The sequence below is a fragment of the Muntiacus reevesi genome, chromosome 8, assembly GCF_963930625.1.
Source record: "Muntiacus reevesi chromosome 8, mMunRee1.1, whole genome shotgun sequence".
In the NCBI taxonomy this organism is placed as follows: domain Eukaryota; kingdom Metazoa; phylum Chordata; class Mammalia; order Artiodactyla; family Cervidae; genus Muntiacus; species Muntiacus reevesi.
The window spans coordinates 34,464,851-34,487,942 of record NC_089256.1 but is presented as its reverse complement, the minus strand read 5'-3'; the positions used below and the strand labels follow the sequence as shown (position 1 = coordinate 34,487,942).

The window sequence follows — 23,092 nt, the reverse complement described above, 5'->3', positions numbered from 1 at the left end:
CTGAGGGTTTGATGAATGACTTGGGGTAGTAGATGAGTAATGTAAAAGTATGTAAGGGAGAAGAAACAACCTTTTTTCAATGTTTCCATTTCTGCTAAGCTTCATTTCAGGCTTTCAGAATTGGAGAATCAGCTGCCTGCATTAAGAAATTGCTAATAAGCAGTAATTAAAGACTGAGAATTTATTCTTTCCATTCCAAACCTGATGTCATCCCCAGATGGAGATATTGGTACTAGTTAGGCAATTCAGCATTTTGGTAAATGAAGGCAGAAGGATTTGGTGTCTTTTGGATCCTGTGGAGGCAGAAAAGTGGTCCAGGAAGAAACACTTGTGTTTTATTTTGTTTTACCCACTGGAATTATTTACACCTTTTTGCTTTGCTTTAGAACCAGGAGCTGAGGTAGGCACCTGTGTCTTAAAAAGCAAGGTGCTAGTTCTCTAAAAGAACTTTAATTCATAAACTTTCTACATTCTTCTGTCTTTGGGATTGCCGGCTCTGCATAAAATGACAATCAACTGAAAAAGGCGGATCAATTCCAGTGAATTCAATACCCTTTAATAGAAAAGAATGGGCATATCAGAAGCCAGGGTGAAGACAAGCGCTGCCCTCCTTTTATTTAGAAAAACCACACAAAAATACAGCACAGTCGATGTGCTGTTACCAGGACTTGAAAGTAGATTCCAACCACCGTGTAAAAGATAAAGCAAGACAGCAAGGATATCAGGATTTTCCCAGCGTGCCTTATTCATAGACATCTGACAGAAGAGGACCTCATAGCGCTTTGAGGAAAAGCTGAGTTCTCAGCCCACAGCCACTTTCCAGGAACTCCACTGCCAACAGTGCTCTGTGCTGGCGGGACGGAGATCTGAGCCATATTCCTCCTGCTCCCGGAGCTTCCCTCGAAGCACACTGATTTACGGGGGCTTCATGAGAGAGCCAGCCCTAAGTGAACGGAACTCAAGAAAGTGCAGCTTCTAAAAAAATACACTGGGGCGCCTCTGCGGTCCGTATTGTTACCAACTGACGTTTGACAGTTCAAGCCACGAACTTAACTACACACACAGACACACACACAGAAAAGCACCTCGTTTCCGCAATTTCCTCAACTTTGAGTAAACAGGAGTCATTATCTGAGGGCATACTCCACGCGCATTTCCCAAAGACAAGACAACACAAAAGACCTGCGAGCTCCCTTAGGAAAAGAGGACAAGCCGAGTTCCCATTTCTCCTCAGCCCGGGGTCCTCGGTCACCCACCCCCCGAGGCGTGTGGCACCTCGGGCCCCCTTGGAAAGGGCCCCTCGCCCCCGATCCCCGAGTGCTCAGTCCTTTCAGCCTCCTCACTGGCCCTTTGCGCTTCCTGCTCTTTGGAGCGAGTGGACCTCAGTTTAGGCGCCTTTGGCCAATGGGCTGATCAACAGGAGCGCTGCCCCGGGAGGATAAGAAATGAACGAGGAGGTGCGGGGGGGTGGGGTCTGCAGGAGGACCCCGACTCGCCCGCCACGTGCTCCGCGGAGGGGTCGCCGCGCTCCCGCATGGGGCGCTGCGGGACGAGGGTGGGGCGCGGGGAGGGGAGCGGAGCCGCCTGGCGGGCAAGGAGGCCCTCTAGGCGGGATCGTCTCCGCCGAGCGCCGCGGAGGGGAGAGCGGCCCTGCGCCCCGGGCGGGGGGGCGAGCCTCCGCTCGCCGGCCGGCCTGGGTGGGGGCGCGGCGCGGGGGGGCCTCTCCCCTGACTTCCTCCTCCGCTGGCACTCAGCCCCAGTCACCCCCGGACACCCCCGGCACCCCCCCCCAAAAGCCCAGCCAAACAGCGAACCGCGGGAGGAAGCCGCCGGCGGCAGGAGGCGGGGTGCGCGCGCCGGGGGCCCGGGAGAGGCGAGGGGCCGGGTTGGCGGCGTCCGGGGCCGCGCCGCGCCCCCCGCGCGCCCCCCGGGCGCCCACACTTACCCTCGCGCCCGGGGGTCGCGGCTCCGGTGCCCGTCTCGGCGCGCGCCCCTGCCGCCCGCGTGCCCCCCGGGCCCCGCCGGCGCGCGCGGGGAAGGAGCCGGGAGCGGCGCGCGGCGGCGGCGGCGGCGGCGAGGGCTCCGGCGCGCCCCGCGGGCGGGCGGCCGCTGAGACTCCGCCGCCAGGGGGAGAACCGGGCGGGAGCCGGGGCGGCGGCGGCGGCTGCGCGCGGGTCTGCCGAGCCCCGGGCGCAGCGTGCCCGGCCCGGGGCTGCGGCTGGATGCGCGCCCGGGCGGCTGCGGGCTCCCGCGGGGGGCGCCCCGGTGCCTCCAGACCGCGGGCGCCGCCGCCCCCGCCCCCTCCCCCCGGCCGCACCCCCTCCCCCTTCCTTCCCCCGGCCCCGCGCGCTCGCGCGCTCGCTCCGCGCCTCGCTCTCCCCTTTAAACGCCCACTCCGGATGGGAAAAGAAGACAACTTGCAGTCAAGTTGCAATTAACTTCCGTGGCGGCCGCAGCCCGGGCGGCGGCGGCACCGGAGGCTGAGCCCGCCGCCTCTGGAGCCCGACGCCGGCGCGCCCCCCGCCGCCCCCGGCGCCCCAGCCTGAGTGAGTGCCGCTCCCCTCCCCGCCCTCGCGCCTTTCTCTCTCTCTCTCTTTTTTTTCGCCCCGGTTCGTGCTCTTTTCCCTTGGTCTCTGATTTGCTCGGAAGCGATCCAAACTTCACCGCGGGACCCGCGCGCTGGGCGCCTAGTTGGGGGCGCCCGGCGACAAGGGGTCCCCGAGGCCCTCCTCCCGCGCGCGGCGGGACCCGGAGGGGCGGCCGGGGGCCGGGGAGGGGAGGGGGCGCCCGGGCCGGGGCCGCGGGGCGCTCACTCGCCCTCCTTCGGGGTGTGGACGCGCGCGCACACCTGCCCCGACAGACTCCGGCTGAACGAAAGCCTCCGGGCCCGCCGTGGGACCCCCTTTGGCAAGAGAAAAGGGGAGTCGGGAAGCGCGCCAGGAGATCGCGGGGACCCGCTGTGTGCGCCCCGGAGCCGGCTTGGCCGCGCGGCGCCCGGCGGGGAGAGGAAAGGTCCCGTCGGCCGGCCGCGTGCAGGCTCGGCATCTGTCCCGGCCCGCGCGCCCGCCGGGGGCGGCGAGGGGGGCGCGGGAAGTTTGCGGCAACTTCTCCAGCCCGGAGCGGCTCGGCGCCGGGGCGCTCAACTTGGAGCCGGGAGTTGGAAAGCGGCGGCGCCCGGCGTGTCGAGCCCTCGCCGGCGGTAGGCAGGTGGGTCCTGACCGGCTCCCGGGGCGAACGCGGGCGGGGTGGGGGGTCCGGCTCGTGGCCGCAGGGCGCGCCGCCCTCCCCGGGGGCCGGGACCGCACCGGGGCGGCCTGCGGTCCGCGCCGAGTCTCCCTCAGCCTCCCCGGCCCGGGCGCCGCGGCCTTCGCGGGGCGCTCCGCCGCCTAGGCTCCGGGGCCGGCGGGGCGCGGGTTTGCACAACCTCGGGGAGAGGGCAGGGCCGGCCGGCGGCTGCTCTGGGCAGTGACAGGCGCGTGCCGGGACCCAGAAGACCCACTGGGCTGGACACCCGGGTGCCCCCAGAAGCCACGGAGAGGGGCTCGGGGCTCTTGCTAGACGTTTCGGCCCGGATCGCCACTAGACCGTAGAACGTTTCACTTCCAAGTGTCAACCTCAGGATCGCCTCTCAGAGCGCCTTGGTTGGCAACTTGGACCCTGGCGAACTTTCTCCGCAGCATTCCGGATTTTCAGGCAAACGCTGGGAGTCTTGAACTCCACATGGTTGTAAGGAGATCGAGAAAAGCGAAAGGCAAGCAAGTCCTAGTCTCAGGAGAGAACCTTTCTGCCCCTGCTGGCTGGGGTTCCCTCCTGGGAGGCCAGGGGACCTTACTTTCCCAAGAGGACAGACGAGGGGTTAGGAATGAGGAACACGCGACTGCCGGGTGTCAGGATTTGTCCCAAGCAGGTCCCGAAATCCAGTGTTTGTGCTGCCGACAGTCATTCATGCCGCTGAAATTTTATTGAAATTTACACCCAGTCTAAAGTGGATTTTTCTGAGATGTCAGGAATTAAGATTTATTCTGCAGTCAAACGTAGCTTGGGGGGGAAAAAAAAAAAAGACGAGACAGCCAAGGTTGAGGTGTTTGCTCTAAAAACCTTTAATCCTGTGTGGTACTCTGCTATGATTTAGCAGCAGTCCTTTATTTTTTTTGCGTATTATTTTACTAGAACAGGAGTACATTCATATACTGGCTGCCCCAGTCTGCTGGCAAACATTAGCATTCAGGCTTACATTTTTGACAAATGTGCAGACAGGAATAGCATGAATAGGCATCTTAAATATTAACAACCTAAGCATCTGTTGTGAAACAAATTTAATATATTTACTCTGTTTTTCTCACATTGTTAGAAAAGGTTATAATAAGTGCATAATTTCAACTTTAGTTAGCAGGAGTAACTGGCTGTATCTTTCACTACCTCTCCAAGTGTTTAACACAATCAGCAGACATAAATACTTTAATTAACTTGGTTAGGCACATTATTAAATACACTTTAGACGATGTGAATACTATATAAAATGTAACAGTAGCGAAATATGTATCCTATTTGTGTACATTTTAAATGACTATGCATTTTATAAATATACCAGGCATGTTTATTCTTCATCTCCATTTGACACTTATTACTTTATATTTTTCCTAATGGAAACAATATTTTAAATGTAGAGTTGTTCAGTCATATGTAATACATAATATGTAAACAGTAGCTATAAAATACAAAGCATTGTTAAATTTGAGCATGGCTACATTGTAACAAGATTATACAAGAGAAATAAAAATCCCTGCTCAATTTTGTATTCCTTTCTGAATAATGAATACACATGATGAATGAGAAAATAACAGATAGGGATTTCCCTCCTAAAGTACCAGTGCCTTAAAATGTGTGTAGGGGGTGGGGGGCAGATGGGGACAAGGGGGAGAAGCAGGGAAAAGATCAGCAGAGAAAGAAGACTTAAAGAACTTCCAAAAGTCTGAATAGTTATTTCCAGAATCAATGCATTCTTCATTTTCCCACAAGCTGAAATATGTAATAAATAATAGTTCTTTGTATGTAAAAGTATTCCAAAGGAATGCCTTTTGTTCAGTTGTTGTAATAAATTAATATATTCTTTGGTTGATAATCTACAAAAGTAGTTCTTTTGTCTCACAGCATCTTAAACGAGAACAGCAACAAAATGAATGTTGGTTTATTTCTGCACAGAACTCTGTTGCCAGCTATAGGAACCTGTGATTGAATAAGATGATGTGCTGAGTGATGGTTCAGCAAGTCTGCATTAAATTAGCAAAAACGGAAATATCTGGGGGAGATCTTCAATGATTTTTGTTCATGTGATAGGTTGAGGATCGTAAATTAGGCCTAAAAGGTCAGGTGACAAGCACCTGTTCCTCATTATTGTTAAAACCTTTTGGTTACAAACACTGTTGAGCTAAACAGAACATGGATATACAGCAGGAACTCTGTAAGGCATTCTGGTGGTTTTTCACCCGCTCTGTACATTTCCAAAAGGGCCATACGCAGATATGCCCTGCACACAAACACCTCTTCTTCTCGGACGCGTTGTCTCGGGCGACTCTTGTATCATTTTCATACTTGAGACTGATGGAGTGTGTGAGGGCATGTGACTGACGCTGCCTGAACCTGTTGTAGTCAAGTGCAGATCTAGTCCAAATATTATTTTTTCAAACCCCTCTTACTACTGTACAATCCCCTGATTAATGATCAGAGTTTGTTCGGGTTTTAAACAGAAACCTCCCCAAATTGCCTCTGCTGCTTTTTGGAGAAGGTGAGTTCCCACTTTAAATGATGCCAGGAGATATGTTGCTTGGTGCTTGCGTAGACGAGCAGGAGTTGCTCCTTGCCGACAGAGCTTTGTGGAGTATGGAGAAGGAGAAGAAAACCGCATTTGACATGAGTGCTGTTTGGGTGGGTATCATCATTTGCTCTCCAAACTTGCCACTTCTCTCAGGGGAGTGCAGTAGTATTTTGATTAGAATTAAGGCATGTGATTGGATTTTTGTGAATGGTAGATATTTCAGAGAGCAGAATAAGCATCCATTGTGAACAGACCTCAGTCGCACAAGGTTGCAAAATATAAAAGGTGCCAGTTGCTTTTAATTAGCAAAGGAGGAGGATTTTGAGTAAATTCGGTATCCGTGATGATTAAATTCTCTATTTAAATATGCTCTTTGTCTTTTTTTGGTTTGGTGTCATTTCTGCTTATTAAGTAGTCATTTTTAGCATTTGTGATCAGATTACAGAACCGGCATCCCTCTTGCTTTTCCAATTGATTTGGTTTGCAAACTCCAAAACTCTGGGATGCTTTTAACAAATTGGTTTCCATTTTGACAGAACAGAGTTAAGTTAATTAATAGATCAGGCACGGAAAATCCTCCATGGTAGGGTGTATTTTCTGGTAAAATGAAAGTTATGTTTCAGCACGATGAGCATCAGGCTTCAGTAATCTGTTCCTCGTGTGGAATGAACACTTCCTACTTCGAGCTAGCAGGCACCTACTGTTTATTTACGCTGCATTAAACTGACAGCTCAGCAATCAGAGGAAAAATATTACTTACCTTCCTGAAGTAAATACCAGTTTATAGGTTAGTGCACGTATTTATATTCCTGTCACCACTAAATAATGGCCCTGTCTCCACTTTAATATCTACCTGTACTCTAATCCAGGGCTTTAGACTCTTCCTGGTTGGGGGTAGGGGTCGAGAAGAGTTTTCTTATCATTTCCCAGTGGCTAAACTTTAAAAAAAGAGTCATTTCAGCTTCTCATTTCTGTCCTGCAAGAATCAGTTGAAAGAGATATTATACATGTTTGCTTTACATCCCTCAACTGTTACATCCAAATCCCAAAAGAATCCACATGCCACTTAAAATAGTCATCTTAGAGCAACCTCAGGACAAATATGTTCAAACACATTCAAGTGTACGTTTGCTAAATTAAACTCTCTGCAAAGTTCCAAAGAGATAACTTCAACTATTTGATTACTTAGATAATAGCTTTGATAAAGTGTCTTCTCTTCCAAGCTTTAGATGGAATGCTTCAGTTTTTAGTGGAGATCTGCAAATATGAATATAGAGTGAGACACACGGATAGATGGATGGATTGGTACAGTTAACTTTCCTCTGAAAATATGCTTGCCTCCTTCATCTTTTTGTTTAAGCTGCCAACCTTGGATTTCAACTGTTACAATACTAAATACAGGTGTTTTTCCTTTTAAATTGGAAGCCCATTCTCTTTGGAGACCCCAGGAAACATCAAAATACAGTTAAGGTTGAGCTCCAAAACTTGTAGTTAATTTGAGAAAAATGTTTGTTATCAAGGACATTCTGTAAGTAGCTCTTAACAGACTGTCCACCCAGTTGTCAGTCTCTAATCACATACTCCATTGACATCAGAGCAGAATGTGGCCTTAATGCAGCATATAAATCAAATCTGTTACACAAGGTTCTTCTCCTTCCCTCCCAAAGAAAAAGTGTCTTCTTGGTAATTTATATTTCGTTCCTAAGTGCTGTTCTCAATGGTAAGTCTATTTCAACTTGATGTCTTCATAGAGTGTGATCAACACATTAACACACATTATTTAGTACTTTTGAACTTATGCCAATGGTACCTTTTGCTGTTTATTTTTTAAAGTCTTTTTTAAGATCAGATATTTCATTTCAGAGTAAATAGATACAGATTGTGTGTATATATATTCAGGGTGAGATTTAGTAGCTTAGCGTTCCTCCAGCATATTGGCCTATTTTTATGCTTTGAAGTTATTCTGTATTTCTTCCACAGTTGTTGCTGTCTGAAGGTTCGTAAATAGAAATTCTCATCACCTCTTTCAATGGACTTTCAAGGATGTAATTTAGTTTATGCGGCGATCCCAGCTTAGTTATGAGAGATGAAAATCAGTTAACCAGTATCCCAGCATGTATGTGCCTAGATTTGGCTGACATGTATTCAGTCCAGTTATTTGCTATTTGGTAGTGAAGTGTCTTGTAATCAAACATTAAGAGTTGGTTCAGTTTTCCAGTGGAGAAATGGTCTTGCTGGATAAAACCTTTAACTGTGCAATATTTTATTACACTCATCACTCATTTGAGAGCCCGCTTATCGTGACACGAATTTTTCCTGCACCTCAGGGGTGCAGGTCCCCCAAATGAAGCTGAAACGCTTGCAGAAGAAGCAGATGGCAGGCTGCACCTGGTCCTGCCTCTGCTGGGGTGTCTGTGGACCCGTGCTGCCACCCCCCTCCCCGCACCCCTTCCCCCCAGGTGCGCAGGAAATGGAGGGCGGTGTAGCCGGTGAGGTGGGTGGACTCTGCCCAGAGCTATGACCTGATTTGTGACGTATCCTCAGAACTGCAGTAATGGTCCAGCTGCTTTGCAGGCAACTGGTACCCACCTCATTTGGGGATGCTTCTGCCTTGCTAGCAGTGCCAGAGACAACTTCGTCATTGTCACCTCATCAGACTCCTTCTTGAGAGCTCTCCTGGAGGGCTAGATCCTGAGAGCAGCCTCTGGTATTTGGAGGGTAAGTGCCAGAAAAGTTCCTATTAGTTCCAGTGGGGACTCAGGGGCTGCAGCCACCAGGAGAGATGGGCACATAGTGTCCAGGGGAGGTCTCCATGTCTGGATCTTGCTATTTCTTGGTGAGAGATGATTTGGAGCCAGACAGCAGCAGAGATTCTGCAGCATGCATGCTACTCTGGGTGGTGAAATGTGGTGGAGATCTCCCAGGAGAAATTACTAGATTTTCCTTCCTTGAGATATTTAAAGAAAAGGTACTCAGTAATCTGTGAGAGGGGGAACTCTTTAGATGCAGTTTTCCAGGAAGCTGGGCAGAGAGTAGAGTGGATTGCTAGAGGTTCTTTTCTAATCTTACTCCATGGTTTCTGGTATGCCGCTGAGAGCCTGCAAACGACAGTTTGGCCTTTTAACGTTTATAATATTAAGGACTTTAAGGTAAAAGAGGTTGTCTGTTATAAATATTTTATTGTAATAATTATTATAAATAAAATACAACCTAGTATATGCAATAGAGATAGTCCTGAATATGGTGTCTCCATAATTAGCTGTTTGATGTTGAATGCAATTGAGTTTTCCTGATCCAATGAACCAGACAATGGAAATCATTGGGGATTAACAGCAGGGCTATGTAATGATTCTTGATATAGCAAACCTTTCTTTCCTTGTACACTGATAAAAATATTTTATCAGTAAATAAAGCACTCAATTCAAATGCTTACAATTTTAAATTTTAAAAGGACATCCAGAATTGATGAAATAATCCCAAGTGTTTCTCATTGTGTTTTCGCCAACTGAAATGATACCTAGACGGTCTTTCTAATAGATTTCTCCAGACTGTGAGAGGAAGGAATAATATTTTAATAACTATGCTTTAAATTATTTTTCTTAGTGGTGGGCTCGCTTTGGGGTGGTTTAAGAAGACTCAAAACCAATTTAGAACATTATCTTAAAAGTTTATAAATGACAGCCTTACTTTGCAAGGAGTCATTGTATTTTAATAATACTGTACACTTATTAGTGTTATTGGAGCAGTAGACAGTTAATTACAGACTTTTCTGAGACATGTTAACTGTATATTAACAGTAATGTTAAAAAAGAATGATGTATACTGTTACACACAAGCTGCTGCTTGCTAGACTCTTTTCAAAATAGTCTTTCAGAAAGTATGGAGTCAGATTTTGGGTCCAGAATTATCAGAATGTTTTCTAATAAAGTAACTTAATTCTAAACTTTTCCCTGGGATGTGAGATTTTTAGTTTTCTAAAAATCTTATTTTCCCCCTTTCTCTGTATTAGCATTGACTTGAGCACTTTTGATAGTAGGTTTAGAAATCAGTGTCCCTCAGCAGTTTTAGCTTTCCCACACTGTAGTTTGAGATGCCTACATTTTTGTTTTGTGATGACTTTGGCCAACATTAGCCATTAAAAGCTTATTGAGTTGATCCTCTTTGTAGCATCTTTTTAGTCACTATTTCTTGAGCAAGGCTGTGCTTTCTTGCAGTTCTGTAGAGCGTGATATATAAGATACATTTGAGCAGTTAATCACAGCAGTAGTTCTAAGACTTTTTTCCAAATCTAAAGCCTGGGTTTTTGCCTTGGCTTCTGGCATGGCAAACAATGGGTGACTGAAACTAGTGAGGTTGAAAGCTGGACTGAGCCTGCCTTAGACAACTCTCACACTGGTTGACTCTTTGAACTCTCTCGGCTAATCTGGATATGTTGACCTTGTAACCTGGTAATACAGCACTTAAAAATGTACTGGGATTCCCACTTTATGAATTTTTAGGTGCTGCTGCCTTTATTCCAACAAGTTATTCAACTACAAAAAAAAAAAAATCAGTGTAAGGTACATGTCTGTGTTACAGAAAATAGTAACTTCACATTCTGTCTTGCGTGGAGAGCACTCATTGAAGATCTGCTAAATCCGTAACAGAATAGTGAATTTAGCTTGTGCCGAGATGGTTTAGTGAGAGAAGGCTTTTCTCCCCGATCTTCTCCTTTCCCCGGGGTTCTCTGCACACTTCATCTGCACGTGCCCCGTGTCCTGGGTAACTGAGGGCTTTACTCCTCTGTGCGCCGTGTCCTTCTTGGACAGTAGCACCGGGGTCTGTCTCCTCCTCCTCGACCTTGAGGATGGGGCAGGGTCTCTGTCGAAGCTCACGGTCCTTTGGTGCAAGTGGTGCTCACAACCTGCTCTGGAGTCAGCGCAGAGCTCTCCCCAGAGGGCCCTGGAGTCAGGCTACCGGGTAACGGTCCTTCTGATCTTCTTGGGCCCAAATACTGTGCGCTAAGCAGCCTGCATCTGACTGACTTCTGTCTGTCTCTTTCCTACGACAGTGATGTTTTTCCAGGACCTCATATCAACCATGATTAATTGCATAACAGATATTTTTCTACCCACTTAGATATAAAATGGATTTTTATATCCATTGTGTAACACTGTTTTGGGATTTAGGGTGTTTATGTTAAGGATGATTTCCTTCTATTCCTTAAAATTAATGCTCGCATTGCAGTGGGTTTGGGTTAGGTGCATCTAAAATGTTCTGAAAAGTTCCCAGCCTTCTAAGAAAGTTATCATTAAAAAAAAAAAAAAGAAACACTTCCTCTTTAAATTTATTTCCACGTGTGAGGCTGTGGCAAGACAGTGCTGTTTAGTTACACAAAGAAAAGTCTTCCTGAAGCTGCAGACTGCTGTGTGACCTAGTCCATTATCATGCGCATTCTGTCTCTTTAAAAACAGTCTCCTCTATTTGCCCTATTAATTGTTGATATGTTGCCATCCACGAGACAAAAATTAGAGCTGTAATTAAATAATCATGTGATGCTCCTTAGTGCCAGTGAGAGCAAACTCATTTTTCCAGGCCCTGATGGTCACTGATTATTGTATTACCACTGGCTTGCTTTATTTTTTTTAATGCTTCTCTATCTGTAGATTACCCAACTACTGTCCTTCTTTGCAAAATTAGAGAAAATAGAGAACATTCAGCCAGTTAATTGGCTGGAGGTCCTCAGGGATGTAAGGTAGACATACCTTTTTCTGCTTTTGGTCACCTGCTAGGTTCTTTGGGGAGGCTACATCAGTGGTGTGGTTGCCTGCCATTTAATTTACACTGGTGTTTTGGCTGGGATGGAGGCATATGGGGAATGCCAGGAGAATTACAAAAGGAGCTGGGTATTAAAATTCAGAAATGATTAAAATTGAAATAAAAGGATGCTGCTTCTTTGCCAGTACTCTGGCAGTCATAATGACACATAGAGATTAGTTTCCACCTTCATCTTTTCCTTCTTTTTCATTTCCTCTCGTTTATTGTTGACACATTTTCCTTCTGTCTGTCCCTGTCTCTATATCTCTTTGCACAGTTATGCATTCCTAGTTCTCCCTCTTTCCTTAAGCATGGAGAAGCCTACTTAACCTTATTATAACAATAACAGAATAGGTTATTAATATTTAATATGCACATGATTAAAATTTCTCTCCCTTAAACATAGGTCAGCTGTATTATTATTAACCAGCATGTAATTTTTCATTTAAAATATTCTTATTCTGCCCTTGCTGTTTCTGAATGTAGTCTACTTTGCTAGTGATTTAATACATAATGTTTAGAAAACTATGGTCGGCTAGTGAGAAAAGAACTTACCAGTCATGGATAATCAATTATGCATGAATTCAGATGTAACAGATGGAATCTGGTGAGTTAAAGTTTCCCTTTGCCTTAGTGGTTTTTTTTTTTTTTTTTAATTTGTTTGTTTGACACCTGTCTCATATATAGATAAACATCTAATGTAGCATGCGAGAAATGTCCTCATATCTTTGTATTCTCCTTAAAATGAACTTGATTTTTTTTTAACTTTAGGGCAGAGACTTTCTGTGGCCTTAAAGATGATCAGGGTCTTTTCCATCACTTTGGGGATACAGAACCGGGTTCTGTTCGGCTCACGAAGGGTGACTCTTCTAGTTGGTAGAGGAAGAAGCACCACCTGAATCTCAGGTTTCTGCTCTTCTCCACTTCTTTCCCACCATGTCATTGATTTTCCCCTTCTTTCCCTCCATGTCACTGATTCTTTTTTGTAGGAGTTGCTTACTGATAGAGAGCACTCTCATACCAACTCTGGGTTTTAAAGAATTTCTGATGGAAACTGTGGTTGACTAGTTTTAATTTGTGTAACGTTCTCTTGTATGACATGCAGATTGTATCTGTGAATGTATATATCATGTGATGCTAGATGTGTATTATATATACATTTATTCATACTAGGTTGTTGGTCAAACAATTGGATTTTCCAAATCTATTGAAAATACTCCAAGATTTGGTTTATATCCAAAACTACAGCATATCCCAGTTACAAAGATGCCTTTACACTAGCTTGTGGTGTTATAAATTCTTAGAGACAAAACCCCTTTGTGCAGAGTGAACTAAAAAGTTATTTTTGAGAGTCTTGTTACCTCCACTGAGAGATAAGTTTAATTTTCATTAAATATGATACGAATGTGTAGTAGTTTTCCAGTTGCAGAAGTAATAAAACTGTGGGTATTGTCCATCTTTACAGCAGTTACAGTCTCAAAACAGTTACAAGCTGGTCCCCATCAAAAATGTTCATAAATATGCTGTTTGTTTCTCTCCCCAGTGTATTTATATATAGATTTTAAAAATACAAATGAAAATAGTCTTTACAGAATAAATAAAATTAAATGATTAAAAAAATAGCCTGAAGGCTCACTACTTCTGTTTTTAAAGTTATACTGCAGCATTATTTATCAACTTTTTGCTTCCTATCAGCTGGAAATTTGCATGTGTATTTATAGTCCCTGTTAGATATCTAATGAATTAAATTCCACAATAAACACACTAATAAAGAAAGCCGCACCTGCAAAGTAGGTAACTGGATATCCTTTAGCTACAGTTATGCTGTGAAACTACTTTTAGTGTTTTATTTAGACTTTGAATTATTTTCTTTTATTTAGTATTTTATTTTAGACCAATAAATATGTAATCTTAATTTGGCTTTACTATGTAATCACATTCCCTAGTCATGCATCAGAGAAATACATATATGTAGGGATGACCTTCAGGGAGATGCAGTTTAGACACGAATTCCAGTACATTAAAAAACACTCCATCATTAATATAAAAGTCCCTAATATAAAATCAGTGAGAACAGATGACAGGAAACAGTATCAGGCAATACATTGTAAAAAATATATCATTATAGATTACTGCATGCAGAAATAAGTAATTGTAATTACTATCACAAAAAGTGACAGATAAATTTGAAAGCCTTTTGAGCTTATTACTAAAGATGCATTCTCTTATTAATAAGTGCAATCTAGGGTTAGGGTGAGTACATATGTGGGGTTGTCCCACCTCTGTGCCTGGACTGCAGGGACTGCCAGTGTCCTGGAGATGCTCCTGGGGACTGTCTGCTGTCTCAGGAGTGTAGTTAATTTTTACTCACTTGAAAATTTTTACTCACTTGAAAATATCCAAGTAGAATGTTTGGATATTTGAATGCTGGATATTTGGAAGGCCTGGTTTTTGTCCCTCCTTTCTCTTCTTTTGCTAAGATACAAGAATATAGAAGAAAATCTGAAAAGAGAACCATTTTCTTGCATCAGAGGACCATCAAATTACCTACTTTGGGTGGGATGTTGGGTCTCTCATTACCAATCCATGTGAATTATCCTTGGGTCAGGTAATCATCATATGAATTAATTATCCAGTGGAGACCGGACCACGGCTGTTGGCAGGTAAGGGCAAGGCAGTGGAAGGTTGGAGGCAGTTGTCAGTGTCTTGCAGCTTATTGTTTTCTGCACAGCACGATGTTTTCATAATAATATACACCTGCCAGTCTTAGGAATAGAGGACTGTTTTCCTTTACTTTTGTTGTTTTCAAATTTTTGAATTGGGGTGAAAGATGGTGCCATACCTCATGCCGTTCGGACAGTGTGTGAGTGTGAGTTCAGTGGCCTTGGTCACAATCACACTGTTGTGCGCCCAGCGCCACAGTCCCTTCCAGCTCTTTGCCATCATCCCAGAGAGAGTGTGCTTGAGTGTTGAATTAAACTCCTCCTTTGCTTCAGCACGTCTCAAGCATCATAGAAGTCTTTAAACACTGTCCAGGTGCGTTGCACTCCTTTCCCCCGATGAATGGCCCTTGTCCACTGCTTATGGTGTTGGGCATGGTGGTGCAGTATCTGATACTGCCCTTGGTTGAGCCTTTTCCCAAAACCAATCTGGACCAGGATCCAGGCCTGTTGCAACCTCAAACTGTTTTTGTCTTCAGGTGACCGGGAAAGATTAGAATAGCATTGACATCACTAAGACTTGGTTGGTATGTCTTGAGTGAAGGCTGGCTGAGAACGGTTTCTGTTCGACTTCGCTGGAATTAAAATCCCGTGGGCTTCCTGGGGGCGCCACACGGCAGCTAGGGGCCCTGCAGCGACTCCAGGGCATGGACAGTGAACACTTCAGTCCTGCTGAGTGCCATGCCTAGGGTCAGAAAAGAGTTGAATGGTTTTAGCTGTCTCAAAGGGAATCCCACTCAAGGTTGAAATTTTCTGGGAGAAAAAGCCTGCTCAACTATGTTGGGGGAAAAAAAAAATCAGAGAAAACCAGGCTGGTTCTGGCTCCAGTAAATAATAGACTGGATTTGGAACTTTACTTCCATGTGTAATTTTGTGGTTAGTCTCTTATGTCTGTGATGATAAATCATACACTTGCACAGGATTTCTGGCACCCCGGTAAATCTCAAGCAAGTGCCCAAATGCTAATTTATCATGGTTCCTCAGACAGCAGACTTTTATTCACCAAATCAATGATCTAATAGCTTGCCCCCTACCTTTTTTTTTTTAATTTGAAACAAGTACCTTGCCTGCACATAAATTTCTTAAATTTGGGGTAAGTGCTGATTCTTTAAAGGGCCTCAACTTTTCCAAGTGACTCTAGGATCTCCATACCCGTGGAAGATGTCCTAATAGGAATATTTGATTTCTTGTCTCTAACATGTTACCTACTCCAATGGATGCTACAGCTGGCTGTACGCTGGAATCAGCTTGGAAACTCTCAACCGCTGGCTCCAGCCCTTGGCAATGGGGTGCAGCCTGGGTATCTGGACTGTTGACATACCAAGTGATATTAAAATGCAGCAGATTTGAGGAGCCACTGAACTAACTTCTGATCTTATCCTTGGCTTTACTGCCTAAGAATGCAAGAACCTTTCTAAGATTTTTACCAGCAGTCACTCATCAAAACAGTTCTTGGCTTCCTTTCCCTGTTAATTGCCGGCACTGTCAGAGACTCCTGGAATACAGACAGGAGTCCAGCCTCAAGATGTTGACAGATGTGCAGTTGGGAAGGGCAGGCATGCAAATATGAAATGCCACACTTGAAGGAGGACTGGGATGGGGCATCGAGGAGGAAGTGGCTAGTAGCTGGAGGAGGCTTTGGAAAGAAGAGGTGCAATCAGGCTGCATATCAAAGAATGCGGCAGAAGGGAGGTCCCCAGTGAGAAGAGGAAGAACCTGCTCTCCAGAAGCAATGGGGAAAGAAGACAGCCTGAAACTCTTAAGGGATTTGGTGCTGATAGCTGTTAATACACAGGCTAATACGCAGGTATGCGGGGGTCTTAACAGCATTGCTATTGGAACCTGGCCTCCTGCTCAGTTTTGGAGTTACAGGCAGAGATAACCAATTTTGATGGGATTATTCCCATTGTGCATGTCAATGTTGCGGTCCATACTGATACCTATGGAAGGAAGATATACAAATTTGTCCAATAAATTCTTGCTTTAAAAAGTAGTTTTCAGAGGTAATATTTCTGTTAAGTCCATCTCACTTCCACAGTCTCAAAAAGGAACGCTATTGCAATTAGCGATAGAATTTGGTTGCAAGTGACACTGAGATTTTGGCTGTATTTATTCAGAATGTAAACATTGCAGATATTTCAAAGTCCCTGATATCTCACCAGGTTCTGGAAGCCAACTCTAATGGCTGTTCGTTTACCTCAGCCTGCTCCCCCCAAACTAGCTTAAACATCAGCCTTTCTTTGCTTCACTGTAATAGTGACCTTTGTCTATTAAAACCATAACCCAAATTACCAGTGGGTATTTACATTCACCTTAAAGTAATTAGGAAACAACTTTTGATTGCTATCAGTCCGGCTATAACTGAAACCCCACATATTAGGGGAAAAAAACCAAAAACCTCAGGCCCCATGTTTAGAGTTTATTATTTCTCCTTTATCTCTCCTGAAACATATTCAAGCCATTTGCTTTGATTCTCTGCAGCACACCATTATTTGTTTGGTATTTGGATGCCCTCCCGGTTTGAGTAGATATCTACATTAAAGCTTCCAAAAAAGCCATTTCTAGTGGCAACTCTGCTTTTTTAATGTGGGGGTGGGAGAGGGTGTGGAATGATTCTGTGGTTTTCAGCTTCACCTGTGAGCTGCTGAAATGTTCATGGAAAGCAGCCTTTGGGGTAAATGCATGTTATTCCAAATGTACTCTAAGACCCTTTCACATGCAGACATGTCTAGAAAGCCGTCTTAAATTTGTGTGCAGCGCTGCCCACGTCTCGTTCCACACAGCTTTACAGATCTACGGGCCTGTTCTAAAGTGGAAAAGGACTTCAATTTGGACTTCATTAGGATGTCTGAAAGCCGTCCAGCACCTCGAAGACTCCTCCAGGCGAGGTCCTGGATTTACTTAGTTGTCTATTATAGAAGTTCTCTAGGTCTGTGCTGGCTGATAGAACTTTCTGCAATGGTGGAAGGGTTCTCTAACCCACACTGTCTCATAGGATAGCCACTGGTCACATGGGGCTATTGAATACTTGATATGTGACTGAGGAACTAAACTGTAAATGTTATTTAATTTCAGTGAATTCACATTTCAATGATACAGCCACTTTCCCCACTGTTAACTCCACCTCACTTCCACAGTCACTAAGAGGAACGGTCATTCCAGTTAGCCATAGAATTTGGTTGCAAGTTACCCTGAACTTTTGCCTCTCATTTATTTATTCAGAATGTAAACATTGCAGGGATGCGGCATGAATCCCTGGTCATAGGGCAGTGAGCAAGACACAGTCTCTGCACTCATAGGGATGACAGTCTAGCTTGGGACAGGGAGGCCTGGCATGCTGCAGGCCACAGGGTCGCAAAGAGTCGGACATGACTGAACTGGACTGATGGAAGATATTTATTAAGCTGGTAATTATCCAGATTGTTCACTGATGCTAACTGTGACAGAGGAGAAGTACCAGAGCCTATGAGAGTGTAAAATGGGGACCAGGCCTTCTTGCATGATTTGCCCGAAAGCTTAATCAGAGTCCTGTTGATTCTCTGAAGGAGAAAGGCATGAGGTGGCTTCCTTCCCCGGGTTCAAGGCCGGGTCAGGCTAGCTGCAGGGCCCAGGACTCTGGAGCAGGGCAGTCCCCCTGTGCCTGCCGTGACCTCCAGAGGCGCAGGGTCCGTCTGACTCAGCCGCACACCCACAGGCTGCAGACTCCTGAACTTGATCGCACAGATCCCCTCTCAAGCTATGCAGTTGTGATGATGTCAGTCACAGATAAGACGTGAGAAGGAGGGTGCGAATGTTTACAGGATATTGCATTTCCTCTCCAATGTATGTTTTGACAAAGTTGTTTGGGCTCCAGCCCCAGTTTTTTTTTGTTTTTTTTTTTTAATCCCCCCCTCTCTGCTCTTACAAATTTGTATCTGGCCCATTCAAGAAACGATGTGGAAATCAGTCCTGACATCCCAGACAGACAAAATGAGACAGATGACAGCAGAACATATGGCTCAGAGAAACATCCTTATATGGCCAACACAGACCGTATTCCCAGAAATTCATATACGGGAAGCACCACCTGCAGCTAAAGCCAAAACACAAAGAGTCGGCGCGACAAAAAGAGCAATATGCCACGTGAAATGTGCTGCTTTAAGAGTGTGGAGAGATAGCCAACAGTGTTTGAATTTAAAAAGATGGGGAAAAAAAACAAAACAACCCTACCATGTCCTTAGAAAGTGCCATGGTGGTAAGCATGCTCTGCTAACACAGTCACTGGCGGAGTTGCCGTATCTTAAAAGCGTTCAAATTCTAAATGCTTTCTCTGTTTATTACAAATGTATGTGCTATTCAGAATTCTGAATGTTTTAATGCTTCCGGATATCTGCCAGCATATTTATCTTAATATGGGGCCCCCTGAAACATGCAGTAGCCCTTTTGTTATTGTTTTTAAAAAATCTCGTATCTCTGTTACCGTATTTTATCTCCGCTACCTTTGTGTAGCCAGACTGAATTCCTTCTCCTGTGATAAAAAATTGATGCACTGTTTTAACTGTACACCCACATGTTTAATAGTTCATGTATTTGGCTTGTAATATTTCATGTTCCTGAGATTTTCCGTTCTCATAGTTGGATTTATAAAGTTTATCTTAACTTTTTTCAATACTTAGCTTGCATCTTTATTGCCAAATTTAAGATACTTTGTAGAATAAAACTGATGCCTCCCATCACTATGCCTGGAAAGGTGGAATTTTCCTTATTACTTTTCCTTTGTTCTTTATTTTAATCTGGGTTTAGTATTCAGTGGTTTAGTGAGTATTCTAAAAGAGTAAATAATACATAGGAAGTTCGTCAGTGTACTATTACTTGGAGGGCATAAAACTCTGCGCTTTTGCTTATATCTTATATAGTTCTGAAATACAGAATGTGCTTGAGGGAGATTAATATGCATATATGATTAATAGACTTATATTTGTGTAGCAAAGTTATTATTAGATGCCTTTATCCTCACTTATTCTGTTTTACCATTTTCCAAGGCCATGTCCATCCTTATTACACTTTTTTATGTTTGTGTTTGAGAATTAGCTTGGAATTCCTAGATAAAAGCTGCTATTCAAATTTAAAGATTAATATTTTAACCCCAACATCAATAGGAGGCTAAGGCAATCAGAAAGCTTTCTGTCTTATTTGTGGAAATAATGGGGTAATCATCATTTACAGTATTTTATCCCAGTGTGTTTTAATATTGATATATTCAGTAACCTATTTTAGTCTTCCTTTCTCTTTGTTCAAATTTTGTTTTGCCCAACAACTTTCTTTCTTTTTAAACACTCCATTTGAGTTCCATTTGCCTGAATGATTCTTTGTAGTACAGGATACTTCTTCTCTATTTTGAGATTTTGCTATTGCTTGTAAATTTATACACTGTGATACTAGAATGCAGTCCCTACTGAAAAACCAGGCGGGTTTCAGGGAAACATGTCAGGCATCCCCAGTGTGAAGCAACTATTAAAATATACATCTTGGAAATTCCCAATTTAACCCATCATATTGCAAAAATCATTCTCATTATAAAGGTAACTGTTATCCATATTTTCTTCTGAATATCAAACATTAAAAAAAAATGTTTACTTCCATCTACAATAACAACTCTGACACCAGTGTTACATGTTGCCATGTTTATATATATTTCCTTATTGATTGTATTTCTTATACTTTAATTAAAATACCCTCCTCCATACTTAACTGCATACCAACTTTTGAAAATACGTATCATTTGAGCTTTTTCATAAAGATTTCCTTGTATTTCTTTTCTTGTTTTTGATACTGTATTTTACCATCACATTCTTTAGCTCTAGGTTTGGGTTTACATGTACCAAGATTCACTGCTGCCTTCACTAACTTTTCTGGTTTTGTGGGTGAAACGTGGGTGCCCTTAGAGTGATATATTTTCACTGTGCTCCTCCTGAACTTGTCCTCCCCAGGAGGCCATTATTTCCTATCCTTTATCTTCTGTTTTACCTTCTGTTTGTCTAAGATTTCTAGTGTAGACAGTGTCTGAGAGTGTATTGGTAGCTTTAAAGAGCTTCATTTGCATATTTTCCTCTTATCTCAGTACTTGCGCTAACTTGTTGCTTTTTTATGTGTAACAAAATGTTTATCTCACTGATTTTTCTCTTTTCCCTCCTAGTGTATTCTGAAAAAATAATTGGAACATTTTTGTTTCTGTTTAATGATTAACTGCCTTCAGGGTCTTAAGATGTTAGCACTCAAACCTAAACGACGAACGCTACATCCCCATTTCGGTCAAGACTGTGATGTTCTTCGTTTTTATAGGCACTATATTTAATAGATTATCTAAATAAGAGGATCATACTTGGGTGTAATGACCATTTATCTACCCGGGTAATTTACCTTAGATTACAGAAGTATTTATTGGTACAACACAGGTATTAAACCGCCCCCCCAACCAGGGGTAAATGTGGCACGTTTTCCTTTGTAATAACTTTTAACTAGTCAGGTCTGTTTCAAGAAAGTGACCCAAATTTTGGTTAACTCGGCCACCGTGGGCCACGTATTCCCTCCTCCGAGTTCTCCGGCTCAAAAGTGAGGGACGTTGGCATCTACCTGCGCCCGGTACAGAGGGGCCGGGTACCGATGAGCTCGGAAAGTGCTCCTCTTTTTGGGCCGCTGGCTCTTCGTTGAGGCTTCCCCCTCCCGTGAGGAGCGATCATATTGCGCAGAGGGTTTCGGGGGTCCCAGTCCTTCCGTTTCTGCTGCCGCTGGCGCGCGCTCCTCGAGAGCCGGTGCCCCGCCGTCCCCCGGCCCCGTCCCGAAGGGCCCGAGCCTCGGAGCCCCGCGCGGGCCGGTGCGCCCTCGCCCGTCCCCGGGCGCCAGCGCGCCCCGCTCCTGCAGCTCGCCTCTCGGTGTTCCCGCGGGGCGGGGGGTGGCTCGCCTCCCGGCCTCGCCCCCGCCTCCCCCTCTCTCCCCGCCGGCCGCTCCCCGCCCCGCCGCCGCCGCCGCGCACACCTGCCCCCGCGCGCCCCCGGCCTGGGCCCCTGCGCGCCCGGCCCGCGCGCCCCGCTGTTCCGGGCATTGTGTGCCGCCCGCCCGGCCGGCTCCCCGCGCCCGTCCGCCGCGCCGCCGCCCCTCCGCGCTCCCGGCCCTCCAGCCCGGGTTTTAAGCCGCGTCCCTCCCCCGCGCCCCGCGCCCCTCCCCGCGCCCCCGCCCCCGCGCCGCCCGCCCGCTCGCTCCCGCCGCCCGGACGCGGCGCAGCCGGCCCCGCTGGGGAAGGGCCGGGCGGCGGGCGGCCCGGGGGCTGCGAGCGGGGGCCGTGCGTTAAGATGACGAGGACGGGGAAGCGGCAGCCACAGCGGCGGCGGCGGCAGCAGCGGCGGCGGCGCGGCCGGGCGCGCGGGGCCGAGCGGGGCGCGGCGGCGGCCGGGAGGAGCGCGCCCCGCGTTTGATGGGGGCCGCGCCGGCGGCGCGGGGGGCAGCGGAGCGGCCGGGCGCGGGGAGCGGCCCGCGCGCGCACTCGGCGCCGCGCCGCCCGGCGCCCGCCGGCCTCGTCGCCTCCGCCGCGCTCTAGGCGGCGCGGGGCCCAGGCGGCTCGGGGGGCGCCCCGCGCCCCCAGCCCGCGCGCGCCGAAACTCCTGCTCAGTTTTGCGGGGCGTCCGGGCCCCCCGCGCCCCGGGGCCATTGTGGGGCCGGGTGTTTACCTCGGACTCCGGCTGAGCTAGGGCTCCGCGACTTTCGGGGGGCGGCGGGTAGGCGGCGGGTGCGCCCTCCGGCCCCCCCCGGCCCCCCCTCCCGCCTCACTCTCCAGGCTCCGCAGACGCTCGCGGCCCCGCGTCCATGGGCCGCGGGGGGGTCCTCGGGGCGCTCGTCCGCGAGGGCCGGCTCCAAAGTGGCGCCCCAGTGCCTTGCCGGGGCTTCCTGCGCGCCCTGCGGCCCCCGGCGCCCCCGGCCCCCCGCTAGATGCCCTGCGCGGGGCCCGAGGCTGCGGGAAGAAAGTTGCAGGTCGGTTACTCTCCGGCGCGGTTCTCGGGGAGCGGGCGGGGGGAGGCGAGCCGGCCCCCCAGCCGCGCGCGCGCGGGGCGGCAGGAGGAGGGGACCGCGGGCCACGGCCGGGCAGACTTTCAACCCGCGCCCCGGAGAGCCCCGGCGGGCGGGGGTCGCTTTTGCAGACCTCGGCCGCCGAGGTTTGTTTGGGTTTTGTTTTTTTTTTTTTTTTTCTTTTTCTTTTTAAGAGAATTCCCGATCCCCACCTCGCCTCCCCAGCACCGCCGCCGCGTACTGGCTTTGTTTTTACGATTTCCCCCCAACGAATCACTTGTCAGATCAATTCTGTCTTCCCCCTCCTCCCTCCTTCCCGCTCTCCCCTCCTCCCCCATCGAAAACCCCGTTCTCCGAGGTTAGACATTTTACAAACCATATATGCTGTTGGTCCAATTGTGATCCCCCCCCCCCTTAACCCCTCTCTTCCATGGCTACTCTTCCAGACGCTTATCCGCCCTTCCCCCGCTTAGGGGGGCGAGGGTAAAGGAAGAGAAAATAATACAATTTCAGGGGAAGTCGCCTTCAGGTCTGCTGCTGCTTTTTTTTTTTTTTTTTAATTAAAAAAAAAAGACATAGAAAACATCATTCTTGAACTTCTCTTCGAGAACCCGGGCTGCAAAGGAAATCTCCTTTGTTTTTGTTATTTATATGCTGTCAAGTTTTGAAGTGGTGAGTTTCAGGTCGGTTTTGCTAATTTCACTCAGTAAAACTGCAGTGT

General features: G+C 46.7%; 2 protein-coding genes across 7 annotated transcripts in view; one reads left to right on the top strand and one right to left on the bottom strand.

Annotated features, from left to right (window-relative positions):
• Positions 1-1,413: 1,413 nt before the first annotated feature.
• Positions 1,414-22,172, bottom strand: LOC136172937 (collagen alpha-1(I) chain-like). Its single transcript, XM_065942104.1, has 6 exons — positions 22,135-22,172; positions 20,944-22,065; positions 6,576-6,579; positions 2,440-3,579; positions 1,808-2,380; positions 1,414-1,743 (listed from the first exon to the last, which is right to left on the bottom strand). The coding sequence occupies exons 1-6, from the start codon at positions 22,170-22,172 to the stop codon at positions 1,414-1,416; spliced, it is 3,207 nt and encodes a 1,068-aa protein (XP_065798176.1).
• SATB1 (SATB homeobox 1) overlaps positions 2,528-23,092 on the top strand; it is a 102,265-nt gene continuing 81,700 nt past the window's right edge. For 2 of the 6 annotated variants that reach the window (XM_065942720.1, XM_065942719.1), the window contains exon 1: positions 22,024-22,335. The gene's annotated coding sequence lies outside the window, so the exon portion shown is untranslated. Of the gene's footprint in view, positions 2,547-22,023; positions 23,044-23,092 lie in introns of those variants that run through there. The other 4 variants (XM_065942717.1, XM_065942722.1, XM_065942718.1 and 1 more) reach the window with 3 other exon arrangements.